A 22,303-nucleotide genomic window follows, 5' to 3' on the forward strand; every position below is an offset into this window, starting at 1 on the left:
TAGGAATGGGGTTGAAATCAAGGTGGGGTACACTGGACTTTCATTGTTGGGGCCTGTTGTGTTCAGTCAGTCTATACGCTCTCGTCAAGTGTGGCTCGGGGAGACAAAGGGGCAAGGCCCCGAACAGATGGCTGGTGGATCTGACAGGCATAAGGACGGCCATGGAGACAGAAAAAGAGCGGAGAGTTGAGTCCTCAGGAAGAGGGAGACTGTGGACTTCATAAAGACTCCAGAAGAATGGAGTCCTTTGGTACCACGAGGGCCTGTCTTCCAGGAAGAGGTCCCCAGCATTTAGGAGATGGGTAGAATTTTCCCTACCTAGGAATAGATAAATAGATGCCCAATGTTTGGGGATTCCTGACAGCTTCCTGGAGACTGGAGCGTCTGGGGAAATTGGATTGAGCAAATGGACCCTAAGAAAAGCCGGGTGTCCAGCCGGGCAGGGAGAAGACAGGCCCAGGGGTCCCTGGCATGAGGGAGATGGAAACAGCCCTGTGGACAAGGGACTTGGGGGAAGCAGAGAAAGGCCCTTAGAAGTGTGGGGACTCCGGGGAACCTCGGTGGCCCAGAGGCCCGGGTGCGAAGCCCCCCGGGGGCGCTCGCCGGGTGGTTTGGGGACTGGGAGGTCCCTGGGCGCCGGGCAGGGGTGGGGGGGAGGCGGCAGCAGCCGGAGGGTGGGGCCGGGCGGGGAGGGGAGGGGAGGGGAGGGGAGGGGAGGGGAGGGGGGAGGGGCGGGGTCGGGCGGCCTGCCGGGGAAGTCACACTCGGCCACCGCCGCGGGCGCAGCGAGCGGAGACGCGCCGGGCCGAGGCGACCTGACCTGGACGAGCGGCGCGCGCGGGGGCCCAGGCGGGGGGCGGGAGGCAGCGGCGGGCAGCGCGGGCCGCCCGGCCCGGGAGAAGCGGAGCCGAGAGGAGCAGGGGACACGGGCGGGGCCGCCGCAGCTCCGGATGGGACCAGCGCCCGGGCCCGGTAGTCCAGGCAGGAGCTTCGGGAGAAGCCGTCCCTGGGAGAGTCACCCCTGCCTTGCCCTCCCCTCCGGCCCAGGCCTCGCTTCGCTCCCTGCCTGCCCATGTCCCAGTCCTTCCGCGGCGGGCGCCCTCCCACCTCGGCCCGGGGCTCCGGCTTTTCGCAGCTCTTTGCCCTCCCGGCCCGGTCAGCTGTGAGGTGCCCCCAGGCCGTTTCTTTGTACCAGCCTCCCTCAAGTCCCCACCCCATCCCAGGCTTAGATCCCCCCCTTCTCGGCTTGGGATTGTCAGGCCACTTCACGCCTCACTGTCCTCATCCCGGTCGCAGGCCCCCTTGGTCCCTTCCTCCTCCTGCCACCCTATCCTCAGTCCTTGGTCCTTGCTGTAGGCTGGTAGCTCACTCCTTCCCGACCCAGGCTTCCCCCCATCCCCTTCTTGCGTGGTCCCCAGTACTTTCTGTATCCGGGCCGACTAAGCTTGCCCCCACTTCTCTTCCTGGCCCTCTTCCCCAGGCTCCAGGCTGGGTGGTGCTTGTGCCTGCCCAGTAGGCCAGAGCGGCCCCTGCTTCGGGGGGCCGTGGGTCAGCTGCGCTATCCCCATGGCACTGCCATCTCTGCTGCTGCTGGTGGCAGCCCTGGCAGGTGGGGTGCGTCCTCCGGGGGCGCGGAACCTGACGCTGGCGGTGGTGTTGCCAGAACACAACCTGAGCTACGCCTGGGCCTGGCCACGGGTGGGTCCTGCTGTGGCACTGGCTGTGGAGGCACTGGGCCGGGCACTGCCCGTGGACCTGCGGTTTGTCAGCTCCGAACTAGACGGCGCCTGCTCTGAGTACCTGGCACCACTGCGCGCTGTGGACCTCAAGCTGTACCATGACCCCGACCTTCTCTTGGGCCCCGGTTGTGTGTACCCTGCTGCCTCTGTGGCTCGCTTTGCCTCACACTGGCACCTTCCCCTCCTGACTGCGGGTGCAGTGGCCTCTGGTTTTGCAGCTAAGAATGAGCATTATCGTACCCTGGTTCGTACTGGCCCCTCTGCTCCCAAGCTGGGTGAGTTCGTAGTGACATTACACGGGCACTTCAATTGGACTGCTCGGGCTGCCTTGCTGTATCTGGATGCTCGCACAGATGACCGGCCCCACTACTTCACCATCGAGGGCGTCTTTGAGGCCCTGCAGGGCAGCAACCTCAGTGTCCAGCACCAGGTGTATGCCCGGGAGCCAGGTGGCCCTGAGCAAGCCACTCACTTCATCAGAGCCAACGGGCGCAGTAAGTGTGGCCCTGGGCTGTCTTAGGAACAGGGGAGGAGGGCCACTGTGTCCCTGGAGCACAGCCCGGAGAAGTAGAGAGGGACAGGCATGGAGAAGTCACGTGTAATGGTTGGGACGGAGGGGCTGATGAGAACAGAGCACCTAGGTTAGGACAGAGCCTTAGTACCATAGGCACAGGTGGGCAAGGCTGGGACTCGGGAGTGAAGAGTTTGGGGGAGCAATGTGGGTGCCTTGAGTAGTGGGTATGGGTGATGTCTACTGTGAAATGTGCCCCTGCCTGTGAGCACAGACTCCCTAGACTGGATCACCAGGGTCTCTTCGTAGCATAGAGATGAGTCTATGGGCTTGGGACTCAGCAGACGTGGTTGGGAAAGCAGGAAAAGCTCACACAGAAACTGTGAGCACAAGTGCCTGTGAGCCTAGGGAGAGCAGGTAGGGGAGGAACAGGGGAGCTGGGAGGTGTAGCAAACACAGCTCTGGGGGAAGGGGCCATCACTCCTTTCCCTGGGGTCTGGAGTCTGGCTCTGACTTTTGCCAGATGGTCCATGTGGCCCAAGGGCACTTACGACATGAGCTCCAAGGTGGGGGATGGGAACATCTGTTGGGTGGTCGATAGGTAGGGCACTCATTGGAATGGGATGATTCAGAGAGGGGGCCGCTGGGGGCCGCTGGATGCTGTCTCAGGGCGCCCTTCTGTTGTGTACACTCCCAGTTGTGTATATCTGCGGGCCTCTGGAGATGCTGCATGAGATCCTGCTTCAGGCCCAGAGGGAGAACCTGACCAATGGGGACTATGTCTTCTTTTACCTTGATGTCTTTGGGGAGAGTCTCCGAGCGGGCCCTACACGTGCAACAGGCCGGCCATGGCAGGACAATCGAACCCAGGAGCAGGCCCAGGCCCTCAGAGAGGCCTTTCAGGTATCTTTGGAACCAAACTAGAGATGGGAAGAGGCACTGGTTGGAGGGTCTGTTTCTCACAAGACCCCACAGAAGGCCCAGGAAGAGGGCAGGACTTGTGAGCGACGGAATGGAAGTGATCGGAGAGTCACTTTTCCTCCCCAGATTTGTGACTGTTACTTAGTGTGCTTGCCAAGCCCAACTTTGGCCACCGCCAGATCTTAGGGGGCTTTCTGGAGTGCCAGCAGTGAGCTAGAAGACAGGAAGAAAAGGATCTGAGCCTTGCCCCAGAAAGGGTGGCCATCCTTATGGGAGAGGCGAGGTGAAATTATAACACAGTAAGTGACGGGAGGAGACGAATCTGCGCATGAAGCAGGTCTCAAGAGTCAGTGTTTAAGGGACAAAGGGTGGATATGGGCTGGGATGAGGGAAGGCAATTAGACTGTTGTACTTTTCATGGCAGATGCCACATTCACAGAGTGGCGGGGCAGGGATTCAGAAGCCCCTGCAAGGGGAAGATAGGAGGGTTTGTTTGGCCTGGTAAGAAAGGAGGGTTCCCTTTAAAGAGAGAGAGAGAGAGAGAGAGAGAGAGAGAGAGAGAGAGTGTTTTTGAGACAGGGTCCCACTCATGCCTTGAACTGGTAGCCCGAGCCTTCCAAGTACTGGGATCACAGGCACGAGCTTTAAACAGCATTCCCTTGAAGCACCTCCAGGAAATCAAGTGACAAAGACGTAGATTAAAAGGACTTGGAATGCTAAGGACTGGGATTTGAGTTTTTGTATGACGGTACAGTGTAACATAATTCAGGCTGCGTTAGAAGAGGGGAAGAACTGTAGGTTGTCAAGGAATGTGGCAATATGACTTGGACGAAGGCTATGCGGGGAAGAACAGAAAGAAAGAAATTTACAAAAGATTTTGCAGAGACAGTCGGTGTTTCTGTACATTTCTCACCTCTGCCCCAAACTCTCAACAGCCTGCTCCCTACAGAATAAAATCCCAACTCCTTCCCATGGCAGTCAAGACTAGGCAGTTAGCTCTCTGCCTGCAGTTTCAGCAGTTTCAGTCATAATTTGACGCCCTCATGCCGAGAAGTCCGGCTGACTGAGCCCTTGCCAGCCCAGGCCCCTGGACCGCCTGCCTCCAAGCACTCGGCTCCTTTTGTTTGCATGTTATTTTTCATCCCCCCCACCCCCCCACCCCCGTTCTAAACTCCCTCCTGAGATCATACCCATGAGTCTCTATTCCCTCCCAAGTTCTTACTGATCTGTGTATATAAGAGTTTTCCTATTTATTTATCCATAGCCCTCAAAGGGTATTTGAGGTGGCTTATGGAATGACCTTAGGATCCTTTCCACTCTGAGATTCTTTGGTTCTAAGGAGAGTGTACAAGGGCTGGGCCTGGGTGGCCATTCTTCTCCAGTGAGTAAGGTCTTATGCGGCTGTGATTATATATTTGGTTGTGACTGGTGAGCGTGTCTGGCTGTGAATGACATATCTGTTTGCATGCTTGCCTATGAGTCTGTGACTGTCATCCGTGAGCATGGGCAGTGATCGGACAGGTTTGTTTATGTTGTAACTTTTCCCGAAAACAACCAATCCCACCTGTGTCTATGGAACGATTCCATGTTCTGTCAGACTCAGCAGTACTTTGCCTTCTAAGGAACAATTCCGAAATCCCAGGTTGAGCTGAGTCTCTTACTCTGCCAACTATAGAGCACATTATTTAGTTCATGTTTGAGTCCCGTAGAGACCAACTCATTGTTAGTATTCACGGCATGTCACCTTACTCGGTACTGGCATGCACAATACAGAACATACTAGAAACACTCTGTCTTTTTGGAGTTTACAGTTACTAGTCGAGACAGACAAGAAGCAAGCTTATTCATTGGTGATAAGGGTTACCAGAAGGAGAAGAAAAACAGTCGAGTGGCGTGAGAAGAAAGGGGACTGGACCTTGGCTAGTTCAGACAAGGCAGGTCAACACCTTTCCTGGACCACAGGACTCTACAGTCCTCTGGGTAGGAATTTTTGTTTTGTTTTTTCTTTAGGTTCCAGGGTTCAACCGAGGGCCTTGTGTATGCTAGAAAAGTGCCCAACACCCTCGTCCCTGGGTTGTAGTCTTTGTGTGAAAGAAAAACCTCTTCCTTGTATGAGAATTACCAGCAGTCAAGAGACCCCAGTCCTTAGAGTAGGGGGAGGAGAGGTCTGGTCAGCCAACAGCTCTATCCGGTAGCCCATTCTTGCTTCCTCCCCTCACTGTAGGCCTCGTTCAGACGGGGAAAAGGGATGATTTTTGTTCTGACCTAAGATAAAGGAAGCAGACAGTGAAGAATGAGCTGCGGGGAGATCAAGGCTGGACGTGGGTGGGAGTGAGGCGTTTTCAGGAAAAGCTTCGATGCCAGGACTGACAGAGGGGAGGGCAGCCTGGAGGGCAGTGGTCAGCTCTGGCCAAGAACAAACAGCAGTGAGCCCTTCCTCCAGAGATGCTGGTCCGCTTGGGTCTCAGACCAGGCCAACCCTGAAAAGGTTGTAGACAAGGCAGGAGCCCTTGGCTGTAGATGTCCAGAGCCTTTCTAAGCTGCTGGAACACCCGGCACAGTCTGGGTATCAGCCACTGAGGAGAGGGAAAGAGCTGAGCTTAAGTATATTGATAGGATTCTTCTTTCCCATTCAGTCATTGCAGTCCCAGGGCAGGGGTTGTGTTCATCTTTACATCCCCTGTGCCTAGCATGTAGTAGATATTTAAAACATAGATCAGATTAATGTGTGTGTGTGGTGGAGGGTTATTTCAGAGAGAAGTAGACCTTCCAGGCACCATAAACCAAGATAATTAGCCAGGACAGGTAAGAAAAGTCAACAGAGTAGAACTTACTAAGCAAGCGGTCAGGCTGGGAGGATTCAGGTTTGCACCGAGAGACTGAGGATACAGGGTTAGAAATCCTAACCCATGCAGACCCACCGTGGAGGAAAGGGGCTGTGTGTGGCAGCCCTTATGGGCAATCTCAGCACCTGACATTAAGACAGGGAGGTTGCTGAGCTTTTGAGGCCAGCCTGGGCTACCTGGTGAGATCCTATCTCAAAACAAACAGCAACAAAACAACTTCCAGAATGGGAGAAAGCACGCAGGCCAAGGCCAGGGAAGGCAGTCCCCCTTCCTGGAGACTATTCCTGGTTCCTTCAGCCATGGCTGGCATCGCGCTCTGCTGGGCCCAGAGCAGGACTCAAGGTGGGTGGTGCCCTCTTGGCTCGCCCCCCATTGAACTCCTTATTTTTGGCAGTGGTGCTTGTTAGGTTTTCCACTTGGGGGCCACTATGAGTTAGTGGGACTCAATTAGCTACCCTTGCCTTCTCTTCAGTCTCTGAGTAAGCACAGAAAGTGTTGGGAGTTGTTTTTGTTTGGGGTTTGTTTTCTTTTTTTTTTTAGTAGCTAGTTAGTGACCACAGCAAAACATTCTTGAATAGCCATTTTCTAAGTGTGGCCTTGGGATCCTGGGGCCCCCAGAAATCCTTTTAGGGGGACTGGGAAGTGAAAAATTTTTTAAAAAAATACTGTCAAGATGTTATCCGCCGTCGTTACTGTTCCCTGTGATTTCGCAGTGGGACTTTCTGGAGGTGTCACAATGTGGGATGACGTCACCTCTCTGACAGCCATGGAGGACACGCTCGTGCGTTCTTGTGTTTCCACGATTGTCAGGCTCAGTTTTAGTTTTAACTTCTAATTTGGTGACTATTGATAGATATAAAGTTCCTTTGGGGTCCTCAATTAGTTCTAAGAAGAGAACGGACTAGCAGCAGCAGCAGGCTTGTAATCCCAGCTCTGGGCCTGAGGCGGGAGGAGCCGGAGTTTGAGGCCAACAACAAAACAGGAACCAAACAGAACAAGACCAGGGCTGGAGAGATGGCTCAGCGGGTAGGAGCATCCACTGCTCCTCCGGAGGACCGGGGACCGGGGTTCAGTCCCCACGTCCGGTGGCTCGTAAGCTCCTGCCACTCCAGCTCCAGGAGTATTCAATGCCCTGAGGGTGCATACACACACACACACACACACACACACACACACACACTTAAGTGAAAAGGGACTCAGAGATTTAAAAAAGTTCTTGTTTTTGTTTAAGATAGGGTCTGCTGTGTAACCCAAATTGACTTTGAACTTTGCATTCTTCTGCCTTGGCCTCCAGAGTGCTGGAATTATCGGGGTGTGTTACCACCCATGGCAAAAAATTTGATTACTGCCAGCTTAGGGGACAATCTCCAGCCTGGAGAGTTAGTGTCCGGAAAGTGTTGGAAACCTATCGCAGCCTCTGTTGAACCCTAAATTGTGCCACTCTGATGTTTTCCAACTCTTTTTCTGACTCATTTGTCAGCGCTCCATACCTCCCTATTTTTGGAACAGGTATCAGTGAGGGAACCCTCTAGCCTGTCCCTGAGGAGCACTTCCTGTCCTCCCCTTCCCTCCGGAGCCTCCCTTATTTCCCACCTGGAACAAATTGATAGTTGTAGATCACATGTGACATATCCAGTATGTCTGTGGGGTCCACGTGTACTTTCTGCGATGAGAATAAACAAAACTGGTAGAAAATGGCCAGAGTTTTGTTCTGATTTTGTTGTTGTTTCATGAAATGGGGCCTCACTGTGTAGCCTCAGTTGGCTTGGAACTCACTATGTAGACCAGGCTGGCCTTGATCTTACGGCTTTCTTCCTGCCTCAGCCTCTTGAGTGCTGGGATTACGGATGTGAGCCACCATACCTATCTTCAAACGGCTAGATTTTAATCTATCACTTCACGTGGTCATATTTCACAAAATATACTGAACCGACATCTTTCTCTATTGTGAGACCAATTTCCTGTCTGAGCAGCTCATTTAGTTGTGTGGTCCAAGGCTGAGCAGTCCTGCAGCTAGAGAAGGGGGATATATATATAAGGCTCAGAAAAGCTAGGCATCAGTTTGGTGAGGGACAGAGATGTGTTGATTCATGTGAGTAAAATGTGCGCCTGGCTGCCATGCATCATTTGCTTATCTGTGCAATGTGTGTGGGCATGTGACTTAAATGACACACATCTGATTCTTAATGAGCATGCTGCTTATGGTAGGTGTTTCCTACAGGCACAGTAAATTAAATCGTGGTTTTCACAGATGGAATCACTGTCTCAAAGTATTTCTCACAGGAATTGAAATCTAATTCACTGAGAGAAGTCACTGTGTACCAGTGACCCACTGTGAAAAAGTCAACTTTCAGTGGATAACATTATCAGCATTTAACACAGATGGGCAGAACTGTAGCCCTGGTTGGCCTGGAACTTACAGAAATCTGCCTACCTCTGCCTCCTGAGTACTGGCATCGAAGGGGTACTCAGGAAGTAGGGACAGAGGAGTTCCCATGAGTGTGGTAGGCTGGCAGGAGGCAAGGAAGGTGATGGGCTGAGTCTCTAGATGGAGCTGACTTCTTCCTGCTGTCCTTTCCAAGACCAGCCCATCAGTCTTTCATACAGGGATGCCACCACCCTTCAATACCCCGTGCTCTCCTCGGGATTTAGTACATTTCAGCCATCAGACTCCCCTGTGCATGTTTTATACTGTGTGTGTTTTACCAAGTTTTCCTACAGTGGTTTCTTTCTCTCATGCTCAATTAGAATCCTGTTCACTCTTCCCCATGTACCATGATGCAGACTGTACTGGTGATCACCTACCGAGAACCCCCCAACCCTGAGTATCAGGAATTCCAGAATCGCCTGCTGGTCAGAGCCCGGGAAGACTTTGGTGTGGAGCTGGCCCCATCCCTGGTGAGTAGATCTCAGAAAGTCAGAATAGGCTGTGAGCAAGCCATGCTTTGGGCGTCACTTCCATCCAGGATATTTTCACCTCTGGGACCAGGTGAATAAAGATGGCACCATAGGGTTAAGAGAAGGGGAGAAGGAAGCTGGGAAAGTGGAGAGGCAGAAGGATACTGCGGGGGTGGGAAAGGGGCCTCACAGGACATTTGGAGAGTGCTGCTGAAGTTGCTGTCCCCAGATGAACCTCATTGCTGGCTGTTTCTATGATGGCATCCTGCTCTACGCCCAAGTCCTGAATGAGACCATACAGGAAGGAGGCACCCGGGAAGACGGACTTCGAATTGTGGAGAAGATGCAGGGACGAAGATACCACGGTAATGAGAGGGATGAATGGAGGCCTGAGGGCTGACAGCAGGTTCAGGAGTGGAGTGAGCAGAAGAAGAGATACTCCAAGGACCGCAGGGAGAGTCGGTTGGGGGGGGGGTCAGGAACAGGCAGAGTGGGGCAGACTCAGCCAGATTAGGGCAACAGGAGGGGGGGCCAAGGAAGCTCTCAAAGTGAGGGACACTTTTTTTTTTTTTTTTTAATCTTAGGTGTAACTGGACTAGTTGTTATGGACAAGAACAATGACCGCGAGACTGATTTTGTCCTGTGGGCCATGGGAGACTTGGATTCTGGGGATTTCCAGGTGACGGGGAGAGGACAGGGAAGAGAGAGTGGCCCTAGAGTCCAGTGGGGACAGAATCAGTGGTCCTGGGGCAGGAGCTTGCTCCCAGTGCTGGACCTGTGTCATGGTGGGAGTCTCAGGGAGGAGGCTGGGGGGCAGGCCTGTGGGCCCAGTGCTCTGCTTCCTCACAGCCCGCAGCCCACTACTCAGGAGCCGAGAAGCAGATCTGGTGGACAGGCCGGCCTATTCCCTGGGTGAAGGGGGTCCCACCTTTGGACAATCCCCCCTGTGCCTTTGACTTGGACGACCCATCCTGTGATAAAAGTGGGTGTGTGCAGGGACTGGGAGCAGTCCCCCCCTTTCACCCGGCCCCCTGCGCTCTGCCTCTGACACCCACTCCTGCTCCTAGCTTTCCTCCATCTTTGTCTGCAGCTCTCTCCTCACTTCTCTCCCTCAAGAAAGCTGCGCACCCCTGGCACCTGTGTCTGTCCCCCTCAGCCCTCTCCAGTCCTTCTCAGGGTCTCTCTCTTTCCTTCTCCAGCCCCACTTTCCACTCTGGCGATTGTGGCCCTGGGCACAGGAATCACCTTCATCATGTTTGGTGTTTCCAGTTTCCTAATTTTCCGGTGAGTCCTAAGTGTTCCTGTTCCTTGCCTCCCTCTTGCCATGTGGCCCCTGGCTGAGGCCAGGGGTCCCTGTTACGTGGGATGGGGGTGACAGATGTACCTGGTGTGAGTCTCTGAGACTAGCACCTTCCTTCCAGCCTTTTAATTTGGTTGCCCTGCATCCTAGATGTTCATTTTGCTTTTTTTTGTCTGTAACCTGGGTAGACTAGTGATTTTGTTTTTGTTTTTGTTTTGAGACAAAGTCTTGCTATGTAGCCCAGGCTGGCCTTGAACATAAGATCCTATGCCCTTAGCCTCCTGAGTGCTGGGATTAAAGATGTGTGCCATAGTGCCTTGTTTGACTACTAATTTTTGTTTGTTTGTTTGTTTGTTTGTTTGTTTGTTTGAGATAGGATCTCATTGTAGAGCTCTGGCTGGTCTGGAACTAGCTATGTAGACCAGGATGGCCCTGAAATCCTCTGAGATTTGCCTGCCTTTCCCTTTCAAGTGCTGGGATTAAAGACATCCTCCACCATGCCCAACTATGAATACTGATTTTTAAAAATTAATTTTATTTATGTATCTCCTGTGTGTCTATGTGAATGTATACCACATGCAGGTGTAGAAGCCTGTAGAGGCCAGAGAGGCCATCAGAACTCCAGGACTCTGAGTTACAGGTGGTTATGAGCTACTCAGGATGGGTGTTTGGAATTGAACTTGGGTCGTCTGGAAGAGTAGTAGGTGCTCCTAACCACTTAGCCATCTCTCCATGCCTTGAGTACTGACTTTGAGTAGAGTTAGGGTCAAAGGTAAATTTCTATGCACTGGTTGTCCCTGGCTCCCCTCCCCCACCCCACTCCCGCTAATATGCAACAAAAAATTTCACAGTTCTGGATATTTGGGAAATCCAAGATCAAGTCATCAATAAATTCTATGTGTAGTGAGGGTGCACTTTCTGATTTGTAGAAAGTAGTGTTTCACTGTGTCTTCTCATGGTGGAAGACTGGATGCCTCGGTTTATCTATAGATTGGGGATGGAGCTGCTCAATGGTAGAACTCTTGCCTAGCATGTTCAAGGCCATAGTTTGACTCCTAGCCTGGAGGAAAGAAATTTTTCTCCTGAAGAGAGAGGAGAGGTAAGGGACAAAATGGGAGAGGAGAGGTGAGAAGGAAGAGAGAGAGAGAGAGAGAGAGAGAGAGAGAGAGAGAGAGAGAGAGAGAGAGAGAGAGAGAACTACAGCTGTGTGTGGTGGTACACATCTATAATCTCAGCATTTGGAAAGCTGAAGCAGGACGATCTTCACGAGTTTGAGGTCTGCCTGGACCCTTTGTCAAAGTTAAACCAAACCACCTTGCCTCTAACACTGAGTGCACACAGGCACTCACCAGAGTGGGGCCCATGTTTCCTTCTGTCCCCGTCCTGACTCTGCGGTAACAACAATGGTTGTAGCTCCCTGGCAGCTTAGTGGGTGGCAGGACAGGGGTTGGCAAGCTGCTGAGCTGTGCGGTCCTTACAGAAAACTGATGCTGGAGAAGGAGCTGGCTAGCATGCTGTGGCGCATTCGCTGGGAGGAGCTACAGTTTGGCAGCTCGGATCGCTGTCACAAAGGTGCGGGCAGTCGCCTGACACTGTCACTGGTGAGTCCTGGGCCCTCCCCTTCCCCCGAGCTCCTGTCCCCTGTCCTTCCTCATCCTGGCCCTTTCCCAGCACACTGGCTTGGAATGATCACTCCTTGCACTACCACTACCATCTAATGTTCCTCTCATCCTTCCGCCTCCATGTTGCCCTTGGCCCCAGCGGGGATCCAGTTACGGCTCGCTCATGACAGCCCATGGGAAATACCAGATCTTTGCCAACACCGGTCACTTCAAGGTGAAGAGTCGTCTGCTTGTTCTGGGTCCCAACCATTTCATTGTGTCTCATGCCCATCTACCACCTCTGCCCCTGGACCTCTTGCCCCTCATAGTCCCCTCTCTGCACCCAGCTAAGCTCCTGGATGTTCTCAGTTCTCCAGGATTTCTCCGACACGCCTTCTGATGCTCCATTTCTTTTTCTCTTTCCACCTGCACCTTAGGGAAATGTTGTTGCCATCAAACACGTGAATAAGAAGCGCATTGAGCTGACCCGGCAAGTTCTGTTTGAACTCAAACACGTACGTATGTACGTGGGTATGAGTGGGAGGTGAGGGTAGATAGGGAAGAAGAAACGAGGAGACCATGGAATGGCCAACTGGCTAAGAGGGTAAGGGCCTTATTTATTTATCACCGATTCCCCATCGTAGGAGAAAGGTCATTTCTCACAGTGGTGTGTTTCTGTATCTATAATTCAGTGCTGCCAATTCTCACGTTCTCTTGTTTTTCTGCTAGATGAGAGATGTTCAGTTCAACCATCTGACTCGCTTCATCGGAGCCTGCATAGACCCTCCCAACATCTGCATCGTCACTGAGTACTGTCCTCGTGGGAGCTTACAGGTGAGGGACAGGTGGAGGAAAGTGTGGTGGGGCAGGGGAGGTCCTAAAGTCATACTGTGCCAAGTGATAGCCAGTGAGACTTGGGATGGATACTGATCTCTTCCACGTCCCTTGCCAGGACATTCTAGAAAATGACAGCATCAATTTGGACTGGATGTTTCGCTATTCACTCATTAATGATCTTGTGAAGGTGAGTCTTCTCCAACCCTCCTGACTTCGTCCACTAAAAATGCCTCCAGTGTTCAGTCTTTGCTACAGTTTCTCTCCTAGACCTCAATCAGTCATGCTTTCTCTATGCCCCTGCTCCAGTGCTTGGGTGGTAATGGGTAAACAGGGGTTCTGGGTTATCATTGGGGGAGCTTTGATCTACCATAGCAGCCCTGTACTCAGAGAGAGGTTCTTGTCTTCCTGTCCCAGATATCTTAAATGTTTCTCTAGTGTCTCTTTTACCTCAAAGCAGGGGTGGGGGTGGGGGGGGGAGGATATTAAAATCTCTTAGCCATCATATGGAAAACTGAGGCAGGAGGTATGCTATGATTTTGAGCCCAGCCAACACTCCATAGTGAGTTTCAGGCCGGTTTGGACCGCAGAATAAGATCCTATCCAGAAAAAGAATATTAAGCAAACAAAAACAATGAAAAGACATGCCTTAGCTGGGTGCTGGCAGCACACACCATAATCCCAGCACTTACTGAGACAGGAGGATTGGGAGCAGCCTGAGCATCATAGTACGAATCTGTCTTAAAACAAAACGAACAGAACCAAATCCCTTGAGCAGCAAAAAGACAAGTGAGGTCTCCAAACACTTACTTCCTCTTACTTGATACTTGGAGCAGTATTTGGCATGTCTGTTCTTTCACGGGCTGCTGAAGACATGCTAGTCTTTAACTAATACATCGAAATTTAACTGATTTTTTGGAAACTAGGTGTCACTCTGTAATCCTGGTTGACCTGGAACTCGATCTGTAGACCAGGCTGACCTTGAACCCAGAGACCTGCCTGCCTCTGACTCCTGTATGCTGGGATTAATAGCGTGTGACACCCCTGGCTTTTGATTTCTTTTTGAGACAGGGTTTCATGTTACCCAGACTGGCCGTAAACTTACTATATAGCCAGAAATTGCTTCGAACTCCTGACTCTACTGTCTCCATCTCCCAAATGCTAAATTATAGGTGTGTACCACCACACCTGGTTAGAGACTGAAATTAAAAACAACCAAATGTGTGTGTGTGTGTGTGTGTGTGTGTGTGTGTGTGTGTGTGTGTAAACTAAGAGAGATGGGAGGGAAATTGTACTAAATCTTTGTTTCCATTCCCATGGTCAGTTATTTTCAAATGACCCAGAGGCCCACAAATGATGGGGACATACAGGTGAATCAAGCATGGTTAGACAGGTGTTCAGAAGCAGGTCTCAGAGCCAATAAGCCCACTAATGAGATCACCTAACTGTACCTGACTCTGGCTCTGATTTTCTGCTATATCCTAGAAAGTTTTTAAAATTAATTTACGCATATAATTTTGCCATCAAGTGTGAGAGAAAAAGACTGGGTAAAGGCAATGTACTTCTCATCAGGAGATGTGATGATAAACATAGGAGTTTTCAGTTTCCACAGCAGTAAGTTCATCAGCTTAGGCATTCCGGAAGGTTTCTCGATACTCAGAGACCGTGAGTGGGTCAAGGCCAGAGCTTACCGTTTACACCGTGGATTCTGGTTCCTACCATGCAGAGCCCTCTACCCTTTTTCTGACCTGTCTGCTCTGACTAGGGTGGGCTTCCAGAGTTTCTGTTTGGGGAAGCACAGCCTCGTCCTCCCAGGACCAGCCTTTAAATTCCTGGGAGGCAAAGTTCTGCCTTCTCTGCCTCCTCCAGGAAGCCATGCTTCTGCGTTGGCTTGGTGGTTATTTCTTGCCTCTGTTTTTCACATTTTGCCGATTTACCGTATTCTTCACTCCTGTCTGGTCTGGCATTCCTCTAATAGACCACATTCACCCCCACCTGCTTCCTACACAGTCCTACCCGCTAGACTTCACAACTGTGGTGCTTCTGGAGGGCAGGCCAGAGTCTTGAGCCACGTCTTCCTGATTTGTTGCTAGGAATGTGAAGCCACTTCAGGTGCCACGTTAGTTTTGGCTGTCCCCTTCGCTATTCAGAAGCCTGCCGTTTCCAGGGCAATTATCGGGAGTTCTCCTTATCCCCGTTTACAAGCGTTTCCCCCATCCCCTGTGCCTGGGTACCTAGATGCTATTCCCTGTACTAGGAAGGGGTGGCTCTCCCATTCTGCCTGCTTCCTCGAGTAGAAGCTTGACAAGGGACACCATCTCAGCTCAGCTTGTTTTTACCCTCTCAAGATCCTTCAGTTTCTAATGATTTTTGGTGAGTGGTCTGGGGTGGCCTAAGCCACGTAGGATCCAGACACTTCCTCTGTATCCTGCAGGGTATGGCCTTTCTCCACAACAGCATTATTTCATCTCACGGAAGTCTCAAGTCCTCCAACTGTGTGGTGGATAGTCGTTTTGTGCTCAAAATAACAGATTATGGTCTGGCTAGCTTCCGATCGACTGCAGAACCGGATGACAGCCATGCGCTCTATGCCAGTGAGACTACTTCCTGTGTCACTCCCCCAACCTCCCTCCCCCTGCCACCACCTTTTGTGCTGCTCTTCGGGCCTTCATTCCCTCCCAGAGAGGTAGACCAGTAGCAGTGACTTGGGGGCCCCCAAGGGAGGCTGTAAGAGCTAGACCAGTAGCAGTGACATGGGATGAGCCCAGGTGGAACCCAGGATGCCCTGTTTAGGCAACCTAGCCAGCCTGTTCACTCTTTGCAGAGAAGCTGTGGACTGCCCCAGAACTGCTTAGTGGGAACTCCTTGCCAACCACAGGCATGCAGAAGGCAGATGTCTACAGCTTTGCCATCATCCTACAGGAAATAGCACTCCGAAGCGGCCCTTTCTACTTGGAAGGCCTGGATCTCAGTCCCAAAGGTGAGAGTCAGTTGCTATTCACAGCCTCTTCTGCTAGGGGAACCTTGTTCTTCATCCAAATTTTCTGTCACCCTCAGAGATTGTCCAGAAGGTTCGGAATGGTCAGCGGCCATATTTCCGGCCGAGCATTGACCGGACACAACTGAATGAAGAGCTGGTTTTGCTGATGGAGAGATGTTGGGCCCAGGACCCAGCGGAACGTCCAGACTTTGGACAAATCAAGGGCTTCATTCGCCGGTTTAACAAGTGAGAGGGCACTGTGGCTCCGAGGCTCCCAGGGACAGAACTTCATCATTCTTAGTGGATGAGGCTGGTGGACCCCAAGGGTGGGTTGGACAGGAAGTCCTGTTAGTCTTGAGGACCTTGGAGCAGGTGTCATATCCTGGCCTCCCTGCAGGGAGGGTGGTACGAGCATATTGGACAACCTCTTGCTGCGCATGGAACAGTATGCCAATAACCTGGAAAAGCTGGTGGAGGAGCGCACACAGGCCTACCTAGAGGAGAAACGCAAAGCTGAGGCGCTGCTCTACCAAATTCTACCCCAGTAAGACCTCTGTCCTTCTTTTTCCAAAATTTCCTTGGGTTCTGCCTCCTCCAACATCTGAGAACTCTTTTGCAACCGTGGGAACCCTACAGTGCTACTTCTTGCCACAGTGAGCCCTCCTGGCTAAATGCTCTCACTGTGTCTTCAAGTGAGCTGCGCAGCCTTCTTTCAGCTTCCCAGCCCTCCTTCTCAGGGCACTGTTCTTCCTCACCTTTGTCTGGCAAGTGTATGCGGAACAATTCCAACCGGAACCGGAACCGCTTAGCCCCACGTGGGTCCCCCTCACCGCTCCCCACCACTTGGGCACCCCACTGAGCACTAGGTGACATCTTCTCCCACCAAAGCCAGCTTTCACGTTACAGCTTGGCTGTGCTGCAGCCACACGCCCTGTCCTCCTCACGCCCGCCCCCACCCCCTTCCCTGGAGTTGGGCTGAAGGTGTCCCCTTGCTTCCTAGTTCTGTGGCAGAGCAGTTAAAACGGGGAGAGACCGTCCAGGCAGAGGCCTTTGACAGTGTCACCATCTACTTCAGTGACATCGTGGGCTTCACAGCGCTGTCAGCGGAGAGCACCCCCATGCAGGTGAGAGGTGTGAGCAGGCACAGCTGGCACTGGGTCCTGGGAGCCTCAGTGGACTAGTTCGCTCTGGAGTTCTTCTGCCTTTTGGTTTGAGAATTTTTAGGAACGTGGGCACGAATTTCAGAGCCTCTGCTTTCCCATCCTGTTAGGTGGTGACACTTCTCAATGACCTTTATACCTGCTTTGATGCCATAATCGACAACTTCGACGTCTACAAGGTGAGAGCTGGAGCCGCCCTTTGAAACATGGTTTTCTGAACCCCACATACCATACCCACTCACAGTCAGTGCTCCCCAAGTTTCTCCAGCATCCCAGTGCTCTTTATTGGATGTGATTCCAGCAAACGTGGACACTCTGGTCCGACACCTGTGATTCGTGGGGCTCCCTAATCACAGCCATCGCATGCTTTACCCTCTCTCTCTGGGGTATTAATATAGACACCTTCCAGAGGACTCACAGAGGATGTGGGCACAGACTGACTGTGGGGTGAGGGGCAAGACACGATTACATGTTATAAAGCTCTTTGTTAAAGTCGTTGAGCTGGCTTAATTGTCCTTGGAAGTAAAAATACTGATTTTATAGATAATTGTGGCCTTAGACAGGAGCAGGGTTTCTCTGAGCCTCGGTTGTTGCAGTAATAGAGTAGGTATCCGACAGCCGACGGGCTGGGGAGATGGCTCACGGGTAAAGGCGCCGAGCCTGATGACTCGGGTTTGATCCCTGGAATCTATCTGAGAGCCGATTCCCACAGGCTGTCCTCTGACTCTGTGTGTGTGTGTGTGTGTGTGTGTGTGTGTGCGCGCGCTTCCCCCATGCTAACCTGTCCTGCTGTCTGACAACATCCCAGTTCTATTTTATTTTTAAAAGCTCAGGTAATTATTTTTGGGACCGTTTGAGAGGAAGTTTTAGACACAGCCCCCCCCCCCCATCCCTAAATACTTAGTGTGGGCTCCCCTACACATTTCATTGTGCATCATAGTTTGGTACGATCATCAAAGTCAAGAGGTTGCTTCTTCCCTCTGACAGCCAGGCTGTCTGGTCCATGTTGTTGAGCCTGCTTGACCTTCTTTGAGCCTTTCGGTTCTTTGATTAGGATCACACTCCTGTCCACTGAGTATTCACCAGATGCTGGGTAGGGAGGAGGAGTTAACTGCTTCCCTGTCTGACCTCCCCTTATCCGAATTCTCAGGACCATGGCATGTAGTTTCTAGTCAATCTGGCCAATCATGGCCTCCCAGGCTGTCAGGATGACTCCTGGAAGTGCCCATCTTGTCTCCCTTTCTCACTCCCACTGATATAGCTAGAAATGACCTCTTCAAAGTAGTTTTATTATTTTTTGGGGGGGGGGCTGAGGACTGAACCCAGGATCTTGCGCTTGCTAGGCAAGTGCTCTACCACTGAGCTAAATCCCCAACCCCTAGTTTTATTATTTTATTTATGTTCATATATCTTTGTGAATATATGCCACATGCATGCAGTTGCCCATAGAGGCCAGAAGAGAGTGCCAGGTGGAGTTACAGGGGGCTTGAGCTGCTATGTGGGTGCTGGGAACTGAACTCGGGTCCTCTGGAAGAGCAGCCAGTGTCCTAACTACCTGAACCCACAGATGACCTCTTAATCTTCCCTTTAAATCAGGTGGAAACCATTGGGGATGCCTACATGGTGGTCTCTGGCCTTCCAGGCCGAAATGGTCAACGCCACGCACCGGAAATTGCTCGCATGGCCCTCGCGTTATTAGATGCAGTTTCTTCCTTCCGCATCCGCCATCGACCCCATGACCAGCTGAGGTTACGTATAGGCGTCCATACTGGTAAGGCTGATTCTCACCCAGCCCTAGGGTCCGCTTGTCCGGGTCTCTCCCAACCAGCTTGTTTTTCTAGGGCCAGTCTGTGCTGGCGTTGTTGGTCTGAAGATGCCCCGATACTGCCTTTTTGGAGACACAGTAAACACTGCTTCTCGAATGGAGTCTAACGGTCAAGGTGAGGACATCAGCCTTTAACTCCAACCTTGACCTGGATCTGTCTTGCTCTTTTCTTCTTTCTGGAGTTCCTCCATGTCTCTGAGTTGGGTAGTTCTTAAGTGCTCTGTCCTTGGGCATAGACTGATTCTTAGAAATGTGCATTGGGAGGGCTGGGGGCTTCCTGAGGGGTGGCTGCTGGGGTAAAGCACTCTCTGGCAGCGTCATTTTGTCCTCTTGCCTTTTCCTTGACTTGTCTTCCTCCCTCTGCTGCTCCTGGTCTACGCTACCCCAGCTCTAAAGATCCATGTCTCCTCGACCACCAAGGATGCCCTGGATGAGCTAGGATGCTTCCAGCTAGAGCTCCGTGGGGATGTGGAGATGAAGGTGATGGCAGGCCCCGGGGGAGTGGATCACGGGAGGATAAAAGTGGGGGAAGAGAGGGAGATGAAGGCACTAATACAGAAGAATCTGAACTATGCTCGCTCCCCTGCCTCCAGGGAAAAGGAAAAATGCGAACTTATTGGCTCTTAGGAGAGCGGAAAGGACCTCCCGGACTCCTGTAAACCCCAAGCCAGACAATCTCCTGCTGCTGGTACTTTGATGGGCAATGACCACCGTCTCTCCACACAACAGAAGCCAGACAGTGACAAATGAGATGGAAAACATGCACACACACACACACACACACACACACACACACACACACACCCAAACCAACCCTGCCTTATATGGGAGTCAGCCCTCTGCAGCCTCGCCTTGTACATACACCTGCCCTCCCTGGCTTCTTGTAAATATCTGTATCTAGACCAGAATATTTTGTCCAAGTATAAAACAACAACAACAAATCATGGTGTCATTGTCTGGGGTCCAGGCCATCTCAAGGGAAGAATACGGGGTGTGGACACAGTTACTCACAGATTCAAGGAGATAGCAGCTTCCGGAGGAGAGTGCTTTATGTGAAACCCCCTCATCAAGTACAGAGAACTAACTCCACCCACACCTACCTCTGTAGTATAGACGGAAATAAATCCCAAATTCCAGGTCCACTTTCCTCCACAACCCTTAGGCTGGAGTTGTCCTTGGCCCTCCACAGCCCTGCCCCCCTCCCTGACAGGAAAGGGAAGACATCACCCCCATTTGGTGGGGGAAACTCTCAAGTTCGTAAGGCAAAGGCTGCCCTAGAGACAAGGGTACTGGTGTTGAGAAGCTGCAGTTCTTCCGGAATGGTGTGTCCAGTGTCCTGATGTTACTGACACCCTGGAGGAGGGTCAGGATAAGGACTGATGCCACCCTTTCCCAAGCCAGAGCAGAAGAGCCTGTCTCCCCCGCCCAACGCCTAGTCACCCCCACACACCGGAAGCAGTGGTGCTCTCTGTATCCAGAACGTTTCAGGCTGTTCTTGGCGGTAATCATGAGGCTGTGAAGGAAGAGACACTGAATAACTCCTGGTCTTTGGCGCTCTCTCTCAGCTTCTGGGTTTGCTGCTTTCCCACTGCCGGGCAGAGCCCAGCTGTTCAAGTAAGGTGAGCTGGGTTCTCACCTTCGTAGGAGCAGGAGGCCCTGTTTGGACCAGCTTCGCTCTGTAGTCATGGTGTGTTACTGACTCAGCCTCAAAGAGCTTCCTTGGGGGTTCTTGTTCGGCCCGTACCTCTTCACTATGGAGCCCTGGGAGAGGTCAAGGCCAGTCCATGTTTTCCCCTCCCCGCCTCCCCCATTCCCAGGCTCTCACCAGATCTGGTGGTGCAGGAACATCTCCAGCATAGCTTCACGCTTCCCTGTGGGAGGGCAGAGGAGGAGTCTGGTCAGGAAGCAGCTTCAGGAACAGAGTTGAGAGGAAGGGGAATCTTGGGGTTTGCCCTTGGGGCCACCAAACAATCCACAATCCCACCAGAAGGTCCTGTCTCTTTTTGTCTGCCTACTGGTCTCTCATGCTTCACACCTCGAAGTGGCTGACAGATGTTTCTTGGGGGCTGGTACGAGTCTGTCTGGGTGGTGCTAGAAGGCATGGGTGACCGAGGTTGCACGCTGAGCAGTCCCTGGTGTCCATGTCGGAAGAAGTAACTCTCAGAGCCATCTTGCGATCTCGGGATTTGATCCAAGTGGTTGGTGGCTCTCTGTGGACCCCACGTTAAGTGACTATGAGCTCCCTTCTCATACTGACCCTCATCACAAACTATTGGCTCCCCTAGGAAAGGCCTTCAGGAAAGGGGAGCAGGCCAAACCTTTATACCTCTTCATCCCAGTTGTAAAGGAGACACTGGCCACGCGGCCGTGTTTTACAGAGAAACTCAGATTTCCTCTCAACCTCTGGGGGTTTCCATGTCCCTCGGACTCCGGGTTCTGAGACTTGCAGAGGTTCCCAGCCTTGGTGACATGGCACACAGCAGTAGTACTGTTCCCATGTGCTAGAATAAGGGAGCGGGTCTGGTGGCGGGTTTCTGAACCCTTGAGGAACACTGGAGCTGAACTTATGACCAGGTCCAGAGTCAGCAGGACCAGGTCCGGAGGCAAGACCAGGCCCATGGGCAAGAGCAGGTCCAGTGGCAGGACCAGGTCCAGAGGTAGGACCTCTGGAGCCCTGGCCAGTATCAGAGCTCTGGCCAACACCAGAGCCCGAGCCCGAGCCAGGACAAGAGCTGTGACCAGAGCTATGGCCAGGATAAGAAGAGGCAGCAACAGGGCTTGAGCTGGGGTCTGTGGCACAGGGATTGCGAGGTATATAAGAAACATAGAGGGGCTGATAGCCAAAACTCCCATGGCCTATCTGATGGGATCTAGGGCAGGAAGCTTCCGGAAGACTGTCAGAAGAGGGCTCTGTGAGCACAGAATACGGCCCATGAGCCTCTTTACACAATACAGCTGGAACAGTTTTGGCCTCTAGGGCAGACCGAGGGCTGGCCCCTGAAGAAGGAATAGGTTCTGAAGTGGTCTCTAGTCCTTCGGAGCTGGGCTGTACTTCTAAAGATCTGAAAGAAACAAATACATCAAGATGATCAAAATCGCTGCGAAATTAGTCCGTTGACCTTCCTTGTTCTCAAATCCATGGCTCTTACCGCGACCGAGATTCCTCCGTAGACTCGGTCGTCTCCATTTTTCAAACGCCAGCTACCGGGTTGCCATAGAGACGGCCAACAACTCCAGGAGACTGCGCAGAGCTAGAGCTGGGCGGACCCGAAGTGGCGGGAGGACAGAAGATAAACAAACGCTCGCTCTCCAGGGGGCGGAAGTCTTGGACAAGGTGCTCTCCAATAGCCTCAGCTCCATTCTGCCTCACCCGGGCTTTTAAGGTCTCACTAGCCTCTCCCTTGCCTCCATGGCCATGCACGGATGCATGGGGATGCACGGAGACAAGTACAGATGGGCATCAATATGAACTCTTGTTTGCTTGGTTCATTCCCTAAGTTGGGAGAGCAACGTTTTTTTGTTTTTGTTTTTTTTTTTTAACAGTTTAAGAATGAAAATATATGAAGTAGGGCCAGAGAATGCAGCTCAGTGGTAGGAGTCCTTGTTCAGTATGCCCAAGGTCCTGGGTTCCATCCTCAGCACACATAAATAGAGATAACAGCAAAATGGAAGGGAATATGGTACAATA

General features: G+C 52.1%; 2 protein-coding genes across 3 annotated transcripts; one reads left to right on the plus strand and one right to left on the minus strand.

Moving 5' to 3' along the window:
- Positions 1-919: 919 nt before the first annotated feature.
- Positions 920-19,822, plus strand: Npr2 (natriuretic peptide receptor 2). Its single transcript, XM_059254221.1, has 22 exons — positions 920-2,233; positions 2,948-3,153; positions 8,802-8,915; positions 9,145-9,280; positions 9,500-9,594; positions 9,765-9,897; positions 10,115-10,199; positions 11,696-11,816; positions 11,977-12,051; positions 12,254-12,331; positions 12,546-12,650; positions 12,769-12,840; positions 15,085-15,244; positions 15,475-15,630; positions 15,708-15,876; positions 16,028-16,174; positions 16,631-16,754; positions 16,901-16,969; positions 18,387-18,561; positions 18,632-18,730; positions 19,004-19,095; positions 19,209-19,822. The coding sequence occupies exons 1-22, from the start codon at positions 1,567-1,569 to the stop codon at positions 19,272-19,274; spliced, it is 3,144 nt and encodes a 1,047-aa protein (XP_059110204.1). The 5' UTR covers positions 920-1,566; the 3' UTR covers positions 19,275-19,822.
- Positions 19,647-21,896, minus strand: Spag8 (sperm associated antigen 8). Of its 2 annotated transcripts, XM_059254222.1 has the most exons (7): positions 21,765-21,896; positions 20,942-21,677; positions 20,651-20,825; positions 20,441-20,486; positions 20,252-20,366; positions 20,066-20,128; positions 19,647-19,968 (listed from the first exon to the last, which is right to left on the minus strand). In XM_059254222.1, exons 1-7 carry the CDS (start codon positions 21,800-21,802, stop codon positions 19,774-19,776), a joined length of 1,368 nt encoding a protein of 455 aa, XP_059110205.1. In that variant the 5' UTR covers positions 21,803-21,896; the 3' UTR covers positions 19,647-19,773. The 2 variants fall into 2 exon arrangements, with proteins under 2 accessions (XP_059110205.1, XP_059110206.1); XM_059254223.1 differs by lacking the exon at positions 20,651-20,825 and having other exon boundaries at positions 20,252-20,376.
- Positions 21,897-22,303: the final 407 nt, after the last annotated feature.

Source organism: Peromyscus eremicus, chromosome 2, assembly GCF_949786415.1.
Source record: "Peromyscus eremicus chromosome 2, PerEre_H2_v1, whole genome shotgun sequence".
In the NCBI taxonomy this organism is placed as follows: domain Eukaryota; kingdom Metazoa; phylum Chordata; class Mammalia; order Rodentia; family Cricetidae; genus Peromyscus; species Peromyscus eremicus.

What these genes read in the sequence shown, in the direction of transcription:
- Npr2 (XM_059254221.1), top strand. Translation starts at nt 1,567, where the DNA reads ATGGCACTGCCATCTCTGCTGCTGCTGGTGGCAGCCCTGGCAGGTGGG. An exon ending in CATCAGAGCCAACGGGCGCA is followed by an intron (nt 2,234 to 2,947) that starts GTAAGTGTGGCC and finishes GTACACTCCCAG; the next exon opens with TTGTGTATATCTGCGGGCCT. An exon ending in TCATTAATGATCTTGTGAAG is followed by an intron (nt 12,841 to 15,084) that starts GTGAGTCTTCTC and finishes TGTATCCTGCAG; the next exon opens with GGTATGGCCTTTCTCCACAA.
- Spag8 (XM_059254222.1), bottom strand. Translation starts at nt 21,802, where the DNA reads ATGGAGACGACCGAGTCTACGGAGGAATCTCGGTCGCG. An exon ending in TTTACAACTGGGATGAAGAG is followed by an intron (nt 20,826 to 20,941) that starts GTATAAAGGTTT and finishes TGGGGTCCACAG; the next exon opens with AGAGCCACCAACCACTTGGA. An exon ending in GGCCTCCTGCTCCTACGAAG is followed by an intron (nt 20,129 to 20,251) that starts GTGAGAACCCAG and finishes CTTCCTTCACAG; the next exon opens with CCTCATGATTACCGCCAAGA.